This window comes from Coturnix japonica, chromosome 16 (assembly GCF_054131305.1).
Source record: "Coturnix japonica strain WE chromosome 16, WE-NBRP24, whole genome shotgun sequence".
NCBI classification, from domain to species: domain Eukaryota; kingdom Metazoa; phylum Chordata; class Aves; order Galliformes; family Phasianidae; genus Coturnix; species Coturnix japonica.
This window is the reverse complement of record NC_140678.1, coordinates 9888843-9899229: the sequence shown is the minus strand read 5'-3', so window position 1 is coordinate 9899229 and position 10387 is coordinate 9888843. Positions and strand designations below refer to the sequence as shown.

Sequence of the window (10387 nt, the reverse complement as noted above, 5' to 3'; positions counted from 1 at the left end):
GTGTCTATATTGGGTTTAGGTTTGGGGTTTGGGTTTGGGGCAGGGTTGGTTTTAGGTTTGGGGTTTGCGTTTGGGATAGGGTTGGTTTTAGGTTTGGGGTTTGGGTTTGGGGTAGGGTTGGTTTTGGGTTGGGTTTGGGGTAGGGTTGGTTTTAGGTTTGGGGTTTGGGTTTGTGTCTGTGTTCAGTTTGGGGTAGCTGTGGTTTTAGCTTTGGGGTTTGCATTTGGGGCAGGGTTGGTTTTAGGTTTGGGGTTTGGGTTTGGTGTAGGGTTGGTTTTGGGTTGGGTTTGGGGTAGGGTTGGTTTTAGGTTTGGGGTTTGGGTTTGGGGTAGGGTTGGTTTTAGATTTGGATTAGGGTTTGTGTCTATGTTCGGTTTGGGATAGGATTGGTTTTAGGTTTGGGGTTTGGGTTTGTGTCTGTGTTCAGTTTGGGGTAGGGCTGCTTTTAGCTTTGGGGTTTGGGTTTGTGTCTATGTTGGGTTTGGGGTAGGGTTGCTTTTAGGTTTGGGGTTTGGGCTTGGGGTAGGGTTGGTTTTAGATTTGGATTAGGGTTCAGGGTAAGGTTGGTTTTAGGTTTGGGGTTTGGGTTTGTGTCAATGTTGGGTTTGGGGTAGGGTTGGTTTTAGGTTTGGGGTTTGGGTTTGTGTCTGTGTTCAGTTTGGGGTAGCTGTGGTTTTAGCTTTGGGGTTTGCGTTTGGGGCAGGGTTGGTTTTAGGTTTGGGGTTTGGGTTTGGGATATGGTTGGTTTTACGTTTGGGGTTTGGGTTTGGGGTAGGGTTGGTTTTGGGTTTGGGTTTTTGGTTTGGGGTAGGGTTGGTTTTAGATTTGGATTTGGGTTTGGGGCAGGGTTGGTTTTAGATTTGGATTAGGGTTCAGGGTAGGGTTGGTTTTAGGTTTGGGATTTGGGTTTGTGTCTATGTTGGGTTTGGGGTAGGCTTGCTTTTAGGTTTTAGGTTTGGGGTTTGGGGTAGGGTTGGTTTTCGATTTGGATTTGGCTTCAGGGTAGGGTTGGTTTTAGATTTGGATTAGGGTTCAGGGTAGGGTTGGGTTTAGCTTTGGGGTTTGGGTTTGTGTCTATGTTGGTTTTGGGGTTTCAGTTTGGGGTAGGGTTTGTTTTAGATTTGTGGTTTGCGTTTGTATCTATGCTGGGTTTGGGTTAGGGGTACAGTTGGTTTTAGGTTTGGGGTTTGGGTTTGTGTCTATGTTGAGTTTGGGTTTGTGTCTGTGTTGGTTTATGGTTAGGCTTTGGCACTGGATTAGGGTAGGGTTGGGTTTGGGTTAGGCTTCGGCCTTGGATTAGGGTTCGGTTTTGGTTTAGGGTTTGGGATGGCGTTTGGGTCAGAGTTAGGGTTGTGAATCATGCACAACTTAAGCAGATCCAACCTGAAGGACAAAGGCGCTGGAGTAAATGTCAGCTCAGGAACAGAACTGGGAGTGGGCCTCAGAGTTTGCTTTCAAGGGAAGATTGGACAGATGTGCTGCTGTTGAAAATAAGATTGCAGATGTGCTGGTGTTGAAGATAAGATGGCAGAACAGATGCCTCAGCTGGACGTAGCATCAACAGGAACCAGTTTGGGCACCCCCCCTTAGAGAGTTGGGCATTTATAGTGAGAATGGCTATTAGCCTTCATCCCACCACCACCAGAGATGTTCATTAATGCTTGGAATCTCTGCCCATGTCATTGGGATTAATGACCATGTATAGGCTATGCCTATCAATGGGTAGTCGCTGCAGTGATCCCCACGCACCCAGTGCTGCAATAAAGGGAACAGAACTCATTGGCGTGTCACATTCCTGTCTTGATTTCCTTGGCTTCACCATGGCCACAGCTTATAGGACTGGTCATAGATCAGCTTCCAAAGCCCCTTTTTTTAAAGGAGATGCCACAAAGCTGTACTGCCTGGTGGTGTTGTTGATCAGGTAGTAGAGAGCATTCAAAAGGCTCCAAATGATGCATTATAGAAAGCTGCAGCCACATCATGAATCCCTTCCCCTGCCCCCATCCCCAAATCCATCACCAATCAACCCCTCCATCCACGGCCCCAAATCCCCCCCTTCCATTTCTAGGAACCAATGAAGCTACATTGTGTGCCTCCGGTGGCACAGTGGTTAAGGACGCCACTTTGCAACACCAGAGGCCCGGGTTCAAATCCCCCCTGTGTCGCAAGTGGTAGAAGTGCCGCTCTGCTACACAGGAGGCTCATATCCTGGGGGTTGGACTCGATGATCTCTAAGGTCCCTTCCAACCCGCATGAGACTGTGATACTCTGATACATCCATGGCCCCAGATCCATCTCCAATGAACCTTTATTCACAGCCCCAAATTCATCCCTCCATTTAGAGGAACCAATGAACCCCTTTATCCACAGCCCCAAATCCATCTCCAATGTACCTCCACCCATGACCCCAAACCCATCACCAATGAACCTTCATCCACCACCCCAAATCCATCCCTTCCATTTATAGGAACCAACGAACCCCTTCATTGATGGCCCCAAATCCTTCCCTTCCATTTATAGGAACCAATTAACCCCTCCATCCCATCCCCAACCCCCCACTTCCCCCTTCAGCCTCAATGCACAGAACTGACACATTGTGGGCCTAAAAATGAACCCAAAATCCAAACCCTAAATAAACAGGCCCAAAATGATGCAAAATGAACCCAAAACCAGACCCCAAATTAAGCCGTGGGGCTTCCAAACTCCACCTCAGCACCTTCCCACCTTTGGCTGCTTGATGCCCCCCATGGCAGCAGCTCTCCTGCCCTGCTGCAGCCTGTAGAGCATCTCCCCCCGGTTCCTCCTCATCTTTTCCTCATAGCTTCAGCCCTTTAAGGTCACGACGTCGCCATATTCCTCCTTCAGCTTCTTCATCACAGCCTTCAGTTCCCCTTCGTACCTCGTGAGCTCTGCGTTCAGCTGTTGCCGTGTCTCACCAGGCCATGATGGGAGCCCATGTTGGCCTTGGAAGCCATTGGGGTTGGAGTCTGGGATCCCACGTTGACCTATAAAGAAGCCATTGGGGTTGGAGTCACGGCCACCCAGGAGGGGGGTTGAAGGCAGAGCACAGATGAGGGTCCTGCATCCTGAAGGAGCATCTGGTACAGAGCAGACACATCTGAAGGATGAGCTCCAGCATGGCTGGCACCAACAAGGAGCAACCCAGGATGAGCAAGAACGGCCCCAGGGTGGGAACTGCCTCTGGACAGACATGCAGTGACACTGAAGGTACACGTGCCCACAGCCACCAAGGGAGCGGTGCTGCAGCCAGTCTTGGGATGGAAATGGCACTTTCCATCTGCCACCTCCATCCTGCCCAGCAGTGGGAGGGGTGCCAGGAAGCAGCAGATGCAGAGTGTGACCTGCTTTTATTTTAATCTCCAGAGCGAGTTGCCGTCTGGGATGCGGTGGCCGCCTTTGTATGAGAGAATCATGGAACAATTGGAGCAGGAAGGAACCCCAAAAGGGCACCCGGTCCCACCGCCCTGCGGGGAACAGGGACACCTACCTCCAGATGAGGTTGCTCTGAGCCTGGTCCAGCCTGGCCTTGAAAGCCTGTCTGGGCACCCACCACCTCTCTGGGCAAGACATCCCAGTGCCTCACCACCCTCCAGCCAAATCCTTCTTCCTCCCATCCAAAGCCAATCTTCCCTCTTTCTGCCTGAAACTGTTTCCCCTCCTCCTATCCCAAGTGACCCTGCTAACAGCTTTAGAAAGCCTTCATGCAGCATGAAAACATGCCTGTGAGCAAACAAGCAGAGAGAGCAGCAAGGATTGCTGTTGCACTGCGTCACGCCGCTCACTGCCCTCTCCTCCCTTACCAACTCCCCAAAATAAAGCCCACCCCCCCCCCCTTCAATATATACTCATTAATAACACACACACACACACCCTTTATATAGAAACCCGGAACGCAGCGTTGGGTGCGGCGCAGCCCCGGGGCAGGAAGCGCTGATGATGGGAGGGGGCCGGGCCATATACACTCATATGGGCCCGCCCCTAAGCTCTGCCCCCCTGCACGGAAGGACACAAAGTTCCCCTGTCGTGGCTGTGGGTGACCACTAGGGGGCGCCGTAGGCATAAAGATTGCCCCCCACGCCCCTTCCCCTTCAACCCAATTTGGTTCCAAAGAGACCCCCCCGCCCCCCCATTAAACTGGGGTCTTAGAGTGCCCCCACTGACTCCAAATACCTCCGCCAACCCACCCTATAGACCCCAAACCCACCCCACTGCACCCTAATCCCACCCCACAGCCCCCAAACACTCCCCCAAGCTGTTACCTCGATCTGGTAACCTGGAAAGTCAAGTCCCTTTGTGAATGTGTATCGACGGCCCCGACCAAGTCACAGCTGTTTGTTACACCATTATGGTGAGCTGTAAAATGGTGTTTATTGGAATGTGAGGGTCCCTTATATAGGTATCCAGTTTCATCCTTACCTTTTTTACATATGCATGACCCAGCAGGGGAGGGCCTATCACGTTACATCCCGAGGGTCCGATTTCGCCTAATACAACATCTCCCTCTCCCCATGCTTAACAAAACCATGCCCCGTTACAACGCAAGCGCCGATCCTAAACCTAATATATAAAAGTGTTAGTACTTATATAAATTTTTGTGGTGAGTTATTTAAAAAGTGACGTAAACATGCAGAGGTATGTGGTGCAGTGTGTAATAATGTTAGTGCTTCTTTAGTTAGTATTTTCAAGGCATCTTGGGCTATATTATACAGTTCATCCTTCTGCTCAAAGCTTCTCATATATCTGCTGGAACTCCATTTTCTCATTCAAAGTCCTTGCACCTGTGCCTCTTGAGCCAGCAGCAGGAAATCTATTGCAGCTCCTTTCTGTAAAACAGCATGCCTGAAAGAAAAGTACTCAGCATTCGATTAGTTTTCTGTTTCTCCCAGACCGCCCTTTTGGGTGATCACTGCATCAGGTTTTACTTTTCTCGATGGGATCCATAAAATTTTTCCCGATTCTCTGTCCTTTACTGTGGCATAACCTCTTCGTTCAAAATGACTGATTGCATAAAGTGCTCGGGCCAATACTTCTGCCTGTTGGGCTATTGGGATCCTACCTCTGTGACCCTCCCCCTCCCCAAGGACACGTATCTTATCCTTCAGGAGGCGGTTGGCCCTCTCCACAATTGCTTGTCCCTGGGAATTCCCAGGGATGCCTGTTGAATGAGATATTCCCCAATGCTCTTTAAGTAGATCTTGAGATGAAGCACGAGCCATTGTCTGTCTTGATGTGTCGCAGCACACCAAGGACCATGATGGCAGTGGCCCAGTGTCGCTGAGCTGCAGGGGACTTAAATGTTAACATAACCATCACTCAATCAAAACCTTCACTGATAATACACTAAACAGAAGATTACATGTAACGTCATAATTTTTTGAATTGACATATACACACTCATTCAAGCATTCATTTTAGACAATTCTATAAATGAAAATTTCTAAGCTAATGTATTATTACTTATCGATAACTATGAGGTGGCAAACCACCAAAAGGAGAGAAAAGGAACACAGTAGTGATGGATGCGATAGGCAGTGCCTGCAGGGCGTCCCCTGCTTCAAAGTGCATTTTGCCTTTCTCACCCATCACAGATTCTCTCCTGTGCAGGTTTTTTTTTTTTTTTTTTTTTTCACATGTACTCCATATATGCATGGCCAGTGCATGATACAGAGCCCAGATGAAACACCTGTTCTTAAAAGATAACAAACCACTATATTAGATCTCTCTACAATACAAACTACTCAGAAAAGTTATTAATAGCTATAGTCACTTATTTCTATTGTTACTTGCTTCACCCTTAGCTCTCTTCTTTTTTCTTTTTCTTTTAATTGGTAAGCTTTTTCTTGTTGACCTACTCCTACTATAGTTACAAAAATCATCTATGGGTAGTATAGTAATTCTTGATGCAGTATAGAGTGAGATGCACCTGAAACTGTCAGAAAACAAATATCTTTGCACTGCTGTGTGCACGTTGCATTCAGCCCACTACGGGCAAAACTCATCCTGGGATCTTCAGGACCTGCTCTAGTACGGCTGCCACCGTTCCATCCAACTCCACCACCACAATTCCCCCTCCATACAATTTCCAAGCTCCATCAACAAATTTGTCCAAGTCCCTACCCTAGTTCCCTAAATGTGTATATTATTGGGAGAAAATGAAGGCATTCTTGCTCCGACTAGCAAGAGATCTTCAGAGGTTAAACAGCACTGCAGACAAAGAGGGAGAAAACTTTGTCTGTAATACGGATCCCAGAAGGGGAAGTGATTAACACTGAACCAGGGGCACGAGCACTCAGAATGCTTTGCTTTTGTCCCCATTCAGAAGTAACGATTTGTTTACTTTCACAAGCGGCGGAGCCGAGGGGCGGGGGGGGGTAAGCAGTGAGGAGGGGCAGCGCGGGGGTTTGCGTTCTCTTGCTGGCACTTAAACTTCTCTGGCTAGAGCAGATCACATTCAATATTTTAACTCACTGTTCTTCTGTAACCTTTTTCCTGTTTTTTTTGTTTTTCACAATTCCACTACTCGAACCCTCAATTACACTTCCATGTAACATTAATAATTCCACTTCCATATAGCATTCATGTTTACACATCCCTATAACATTAACAGTTCCATATACCATTTGCATTTATACTTTCATATACCATAAACATTTAACAATCACAACGACAGTGACAATAATCAATACAGTTTATCCTAAGCATTCTTCCTCTCCTCCAAGTTGTCAGCAGGAGTTTAACCGACTCCAACTCGGGCTGCAGTGGCTCTCTCATCAGCTGGACTTGTTCCAGCTTCAGAGACTCCACTCGAGCCCGGGGCCCCCTGACCGGGCCCCCAATTAACAATAAAAAGGAATGCCTCCCTTATCTTTGACCAATCCGAGACTTGGTCGCTCTTGTTCTCCCCTCTCCCTCCCCCCAGGTAGAGCTGGACCAGTAGCCCACCCTCTTGGGGAAGGGTTATGATGATTAGGAAAGCCTCTGCCTCCGCCCCCACTGATGCGGATTGGCTTCCATCTTGGTTAGTCCTATCCACCCCGCCCCCCGGGGCGGAGCCACACCCACAACCCATCCCATCTCGAGGAAAGGACCCATCCTCCCGCCCCTGCTCACTCCCCTTCCCCACCCCCAAGGATGGGCGAAGGAGTGCAGAAGATACCGGTTGCTTTGGATACCGATATGGGGCCTCAGAGGAAGGCTTCTGCGGGTCAAGAGATAAGGATGTGGAATGTGTGGAATGCTGCTGGACGGGGCCATCTGCTCGTTGTTCAGCCGGAGTGATGGGTGCGGTCGGGATGGCTCGCGCCACCTTGTCTTTGTCTTTCAAATCTTCGGATCTGCAAGAGAAAAGGCTTCCCGACCCACATTCCGCCGTCCCAACCTGAGTTTCAGTCTTCCCCTCTTTCTGAGCCGCTTTCAATGCCCGTAGCACCAATGCCCACGTTTTGAGCTCAGAAGCTTTTTGCTCATTCATTGCGCGCTCAAAGAGCGAAAAAGTTAAAGAGTCCCACTTATTGTGATCCAAAATCACCCGAGGAGAGGAAAGCTCCCTCTCCTTTTCAAGACAACTAATGACGGCCGCAATGTCCTTCTTAGAAGGCGTATCTTTCCTACCATAGTAGGTTTTACAAAGTTGCAATACTACTCTAATGACGGAATACATTTACCCAGAGACCTGAAGTCTTCCTGGTCTTCTATGAACTATCGGCCGTAGGATAGGCGCAGCGCTGCATTCCCCTTTGCACCCCACCGAGAGTGCTTCCACGGGCTCGAACCGTGGATACCGCGTCCGTCAGCGCGGTTTTAGCCGTCGCACACTCACCTCCAGGACTTTTCCTCACACGGGGCACCATTTGTTACCTCGATCTGGTAACCTGGAAAGTCAAGTCCCTTTGTGAATGTGTATCGACGGCCCCGACCAAGTCACAGCTGTTTGTTACACCATTATGGTGAGCTGTAAAATGGTGTTTATTGGAATGTGAGGGTCCCTTATATAGGTATCCAGTTTCATCCTTACCTTTTTTACATATGCATGACCCAGCAGGGGAGGGCCTATCACGTTACATCCCGAGGGTCCGATTTCGCCTAATACAACACCAAGCCCACCTTAAAACCCCCAAAGTCCACCCCATAACCCCCAGATACCCCCCAAACCCACCCTATGGCCCCCAAATCCACCCCTCAGCCCCCAAATACTCCCTTAAACCTACAATATAGACCCCAAACCCACCCCACTGCACCCTAATCCCACCCCACAGCCCCCAAACACCCCCCAAGCCCACCTTAAAACCCCCAAAGGCCACCCCATAACCCCCAGATACCCCCCAAACCCACCCTATGGACCCCAAATCCACCCCTCAGCCCCCAAATATCCCCTTAAACCCACCCTATGGATCTCAAATCCACCCCTTAGCTCCAAAATACCCCCTTAAACCATGCTGGAGCCTTGGGGGCGGCTGTTGGCGGCCCTCAGCCCACAAACCTCTTCCACTCCCTCTGCCGTTCCCCCCCCTCCGCCCCACGCAACCAGGTCAGGCCTCTCCGGTCTCCACTCCCCCTTCCCCCCATTATCCCTAATGGGTCCGTGCCGTAACCCGCTCCCCCGGAGGGAACGCGTGCTCTGCGGAAATGAGTCCCCTGGGAAACGCGATCCGCTTCACTGTTGTTCCGCCCTTGCTTTGGTTCCTACGGCCTACAGAGCCGGAGGAAGGCGATCCCGGGAAGGGGGGGGGGGTGGTGTCCTCAGAGGAGTGGGGACGTGTCAGCTGTGTCTCCACGGAGGGCTGTGTGTCCCCCCCCTACAGGTGGAGCTGCTGCTGCTGCTGCTCGTGTACCCCCGTGGGCGCCCCCCCCCCACCACCCAAAACGAAGGGGGGCTGCGGGGATACCTGAGAGTATTGGCTCGGGCGCCCGGCCCCCCCCGGCCCAAAGCGTGCAGCCGCTACCTGCGGCGTTTGGCTGCCCGGAGCCTGGGGGGGTTACGGGAGGGCTTTGGCACGATGGGGAGCCCCGGAGGGGAGTAACGGCTTTGCCTCCGTTTGGAGCCCGACAACGCGACCCCTCCTCATCGCCTCCACATCCTGCCGGTGCTGCTGCAGGTGGGGGGGGGGGCTCAGGGCTGATCAGTGCGGTTGGAGTCGGGGGGAGCAGAATTAAGGCTCACCCTGCGCCCCTCCCGGTTTCCCCCCCACCCCCCACTCCTCCCGGTCAATGCCCTATTCAGCTCCTAAGGCCCCTGGTGGTGGGGGGTGTCTCCAACTCCTCTTTGCCCCCCCTTACTTTACCCGTAGCGGCTCAATTGCGACCCTCCCCCCACCTTGGGATGCCTCCAGGCGACGCCGCATGTTCGACGCCATGTGGGAAACGCTGGGAGTGGGACCCGAAAGCCAGTTGGTGTGAGAAGGGGCTCGGCCCCCCGCCGTCATCACCCCCTTCATGTTGGATGAAGGGGACGGAGATGGGGGGTGGGTGGCGGCCGCCTCGTTGCCCCCCCGCGGTCTGGCCATAGGAAATAATTCATCTCGATGGTTTTCTTATGGATTCATTTGCTTCCTCAAGGTTGTCCTGACATTTGGCAATTTCCTTCAGTAGCGTTTTGAGCCTTTTCACTTCTGCATCCTTCTGCTGTAGAAATATCACATTCCAAACAGGACGAACCAGATCATTTTAGAAACAATTACAAGCCAAGTTGCATTTTGGTGTTAAAAACAGCCATAGACTCATAGAATAGCCTGGGTTGAAAAGGACCACAGTGTGCAGGGTCTCCAACCAGCAGACCAGGCTGCCCAGAGCCACATCCAGCCTGGCCTGGAATGCCTCCAGGGATGGAGCATCCACAACCTCCATGGGCAACCTGTTCCAGTGTGTCACCACCCTCTGTGTGAAAAACATCAACCTAATATCCAACCTAAACGTCCCCATATAACTTTAAAACCATTCCCCCTTGTCCTATCACTATCCACCCTTGTAAACAGCCATTCCCCTGCCTGTTTATATGCTCCTTTCAAATACTAGAAGGCCACAGCGAGGTTTCCCTGGAACCTTCTCTTCTCCAAGCACAACAAGCCCAGTTCCCTCAACCTGTCCTCACAGGAAAGGTACTCCAGCCCTCTGATCATCTTACTGGCCCCCCTTAGCGTTATTTGCAATTCTCTTTTGCCTTCCTGCAAGCACACCTGCTTCAGGGCACATTTCATCCCACTGTTAGGCCTTGTAAGAAGCACTATGGCAAGTCCATATGCAGAAAACACCGGCATTCCATTCACTAACAGAGAAACTATTCTGCCCTTGCTCCTGACTCTTGTCCCTGCCTCCTCCTGCACTGGGCAGTGTTTGTGGGCAATGAAAGAAATACCCACATTCTGGAAAA

At 50.9% G+C, this 10387-nt stretch overlaps 1 protein-coding gene and 1 long non-coding RNA gene across 2 annotated transcripts; both read right to left on the bottom strand.

The window, feature by feature from the left end:
• Positions 1-2290: 2290 nt before the first annotated feature.
• Positions 2291-4101, bottom strand: LOC146758263 (uncharacterized). The gene is made up of 2 exons (XR_014934952.1): positions 3892-4101; positions 2291-3005 (listed from the first exon to the last, which is right to left on the bottom strand). It is a non-coding gene; the product is annotated as an uncharacterized LOC146758263 (long non-coding RNA).
• Positions 4102-4364: 263 nt separating this feature from the next.
• LOC146758262 (uncharacterized) lies at positions 4365-8114 on the bottom strand. Its single transcript, XM_085517419.1, has 2 exons — positions 8036-8114; positions 4365-7892 (listed from the first exon to the last, which is right to left on the bottom strand). Exon 2 carries the CDS (start codon positions 7679-7681, stop codon positions 6755-6757), a length of 927 nt encoding a protein of 308 aa, XP_085373545.1. The 5' UTR covers positions 7682-7892; positions 8036-8114; the 3' UTR covers positions 4365-6754.
• Positions 8115-10387: the final 2273 nt, after the last annotated feature.

What these genes read in the sequence shown, in the direction of transcription:
- LOC146758262 (XM_085517419.1), bottom strand. Translation starts at nt 7,681, where the DNA reads ATGTATTCCGTCATTAGAGTAGTATTGCAACTTTGTAAAACCTACTAT.